Source organism: Penaeus monodon, chromosome 33 (assembly GCF_015228065.2).
Source record: "Penaeus monodon isolate SGIC_2016 chromosome 33, NSTDA_Pmon_1, whole genome shotgun sequence".
NCBI classification, from domain to species: Eukaryota; Metazoa; Arthropoda; class Malacostraca; order Decapoda; family Penaeidae; genus Penaeus; species Penaeus monodon.
Genome location: NC_051418.1, coordinates 13,901,424 through 13,904,570, shown reverse-complemented (window position 1 = coordinate 13,904,570; position 3,147 = coordinate 13,901,424). Strand labels below are relative to the sequence as shown.

The 3,147-nt window shown below is 47.7% G+C and overlaps 1 protein-coding gene across 1 annotated transcript in view; it reads right to left on the bottom strand.

Moving 5' to 3' along the window:
* The window catches only part of LOC119594056 (rab11 family-interacting protein 4-like), a 146,100-nt gene that overhangs the window by 8,788 nt on the left and 134,165 nt on the right, over positions 1–3,147 (bottom strand). The window contains exon 8 of the mRNA XM_037943092.1: positions 2,067–2,214. Within this exon, the coding sequence (XP_037799020.1) occupies positions 2,067–2,214 (148 nt within the window). The remainder of the gene's footprint in view (positions 1–2,066; positions 2,215–3,147) is intronic.

Here is a 3,147-nt window from a genome sequence, read left to right as displayed (position 1 = left end):
TTTCCTTACTCATTCCCCGATCCCACCCCATCTAATAACACTTTTGACGAACGCGTACAGCAAATACTAGCACCGCCCCTCGTTGCAATATGCGAGTCCCGGCTCCCTGCCAGAGGCGTGAACTGCCACAGGTTGTTCAGCATGTAATACATCTTTTGTAAAGACATTCGGAATGTTTACGAGTCGAGAGACGGTGAAAATTAATACGTTTTCAACAGCAAGTCAGCATGGAGTCCAAAAGCGGAACGCAGAGTAGGTATAAATGAGAACGAGAAAAATTACGAAGAAGGGGATGGAACTGACGGACTTCGAAGTTACGCAACATCGAAATGCGTCGTTTCCCTCGTTGCTTTACGAAGACATCCGGTCTCGCCATACCTCCGTTCGGCAGCGGCAACGCAAAACGTGGCTTTTACTACGCACTCTCTTCGCGCATATACAGTAACTTCGTCACTCTGCTGTTTGTTTTTCGTCAAGGGTATCGCTATAATGCCCTAAGACTTCCGGTCATAGTCAGCAGCTGCGGTGCAAATATCTCAATCCCAGCACGCTGATATTAGTATTTCAACCTGTTCAGCTCAGCAGCCTCCACCGCGCACTGTTACATTCTCACTGCGGAGTTCAGGAACATTCCATTCTCCTCACTCCTTCCCAGACCCCTCCCCAACACCTCAACTGTTTAACAATGATATTCAGTACCGCGTCGTTTTACAAACAATCATACACTAAAAACAATGCGCCACTCATTAAGGGGATCGCTGTGCCAACATTCTTTCTTGCGTCCCACAGCCTACTCATGTCAAACAAGAGATGTTCTTGTTTATGCCGGCTTCCTCCTCGACAAAACTGGCCTGGTTCGTATACGCTATGTCTCTCCGTCGTTTTTTTTATCACTGCGGTCACACGTCATGATCAAAAACCCATTAAATATAGGTCTGATCATCCTAAGATAATCATCTTAATGCGATAGGTCTCTCAGTTTTAATATGTCTCCAATAATGGCACTGTAATTTGACAGCAGTAACAGCATCTTTCCGAAGAGATGAGAACCTCCAGTCCCGCACCAGCGCCAAATAGCCGGCATCTCCTGCTCCCTGCCATTATTATGTGCCCCCGCCCCCCATGCGTCCTACCAGCCCTTTGTTTCGTAGTCTCGTGCTGTCACAAATGATTTCCTTTCGTTGTCCCGTTGCAAGAAGTTGATATCATCTTTTTCTATTACACATTAACATGTATCAGTAATTCCCAATGAATCATTCCATTCTGCTGATATACAAGGCTGTAAAACCACCAATAAAGAACAACGTTAACGAGCCAAGGTTCTCTTAACAATTAGAATACCCCGTAAGCCTAATCGTCCTCAGATAAAACGTCACTTCCCTTGGAGTCTGGTATTTACATACGATGATGTTTTCGGAAGTAGGGCGCTTCTGCTAAAATAACTTTTCTATTGGACTGGTTGTAAACCTTGGCATTAATGGAGTAGTTCATCAGCTGGCGCTTTGTCCTTACCTTTCGGTCCGCTCTCTACTCATTTCCTTAATGAAGGTTGCCGCTCCCTCTGGCCTGGTAACTTGCAAAGCGAAGGTCCATGTCAGACAACTCCTTACCTTAGCGTGCAGGTACTCTGCATCGTTGGCGTGGTCGGGGTGAAGGCTCATGGGGTCCTCCTCGGCCACACTAACACTCCTACCGTATTGGGAGAGATCCCCGGCGTTAGTGCCCGAACTACAGCTACAAAAAGTTACGAGTGATGCGGCTTCATCGCCTCTACTAATTCTAACGTAGCACCCGCAAGCAGTAGAGTCAAATGTGTAAGAACTGGCAACAGCACATGACTACAAGCAGTGAATGTTATAGGAAAGAACAAAACATAAATACGCCCAAATTCTGAAACTAAAACAGAACGATACCGGTAAGAAAGCGATGAATCTGCAAAAAATGGGGAAAAGGGACATGAAAGTATTCTAGGGAAGAGGAGCCCCTCTAGAAAGCAGAAAGCATGCGCCACCACCACCTCCACCAGGCTCTCTGGCAGTCCGCGTGGGCAGGCAGGGGAGTCTGACCTTGTGGTTGAGGTCGAGCACGTCGTCCTCGAGGGAAGCGTCAGAGTACATATCTTCCTGATCGGCGGCGGAGGAGCGGCCCGAGGAGAAGGAAGACGTGCGGTACAGCTGCGACGCCACCGCGGTGCCTCCTACCCGCTTAGGGGCGCTGGGGAACAAGGGTAACACGTAGTCAGGGACATACACACACATAGGAAAGGTAATGCAGCTACAAGTTACACTGTGCATGCTTTCACTTTACACAAGACAATTATCGAAAAATGAGCACAGAATGAAGGCAAGATTTTTTTAGAACAATCACACACATTTTATCATTGGTTTCCTAGGACAGCCATTGTAAAAGCTATAAATTATTAGGATTTCAAGAATTATGGGAGACAGAATTGCAAGTTGAGCACAATGGATGCAGCGACTGAGCAAAGCGGGGAAAGTTCCTGAACAAAAGCCGCCCGACCTGAGGCTCCACGTACCTGAGGCTCCACGTGCTCGCCTGCCAGGGACGGCAGGCGAGCGCGGGTGCTTCTCTGCCTTCCCGGCTTCATCCCCTCTTAGTTTCTAAGCCAACTTTTCCCTTTCTTCTCTTGCCTTCCCTATTTCCAATGTCATCACGGCTGTCAGAACCTAACTTATACTGTAACATATGCTATCAAAACATAAAAGCTATCTTCAAAAGTAAACACTGCGACTCATTCCTTTTCCGACATTTCAAAACCGCAAGGTCAGATCAAAATGAAAGATATTTGCTGCCGCTTGTGAACAGGTTGCTGATTAGCTCATCACCCACGCCCCCGCGTTCTTATCACAGGGAAACACGGGTAATGGGGTAAGCTATTGGCGGCCCCTTCGGTACACACGCGGCAGAAATTGGCGATTGATTGCCAGAACACTCATTCACGCAATATACTTTCACCCTTACGCCTCAGCAAGGGAACTTTCATTGCCGATACTCTCCCCTCTGATGAGACTGTGCACTTGTCGCTGCTGCTGCCTGGCACTTGCCGGGAGAGGAAATGCTGACGCAGTGACGCGTATACGTGCAAACGTGAGGCTACTTAGCATGGACTTGGAACATTCATATTCA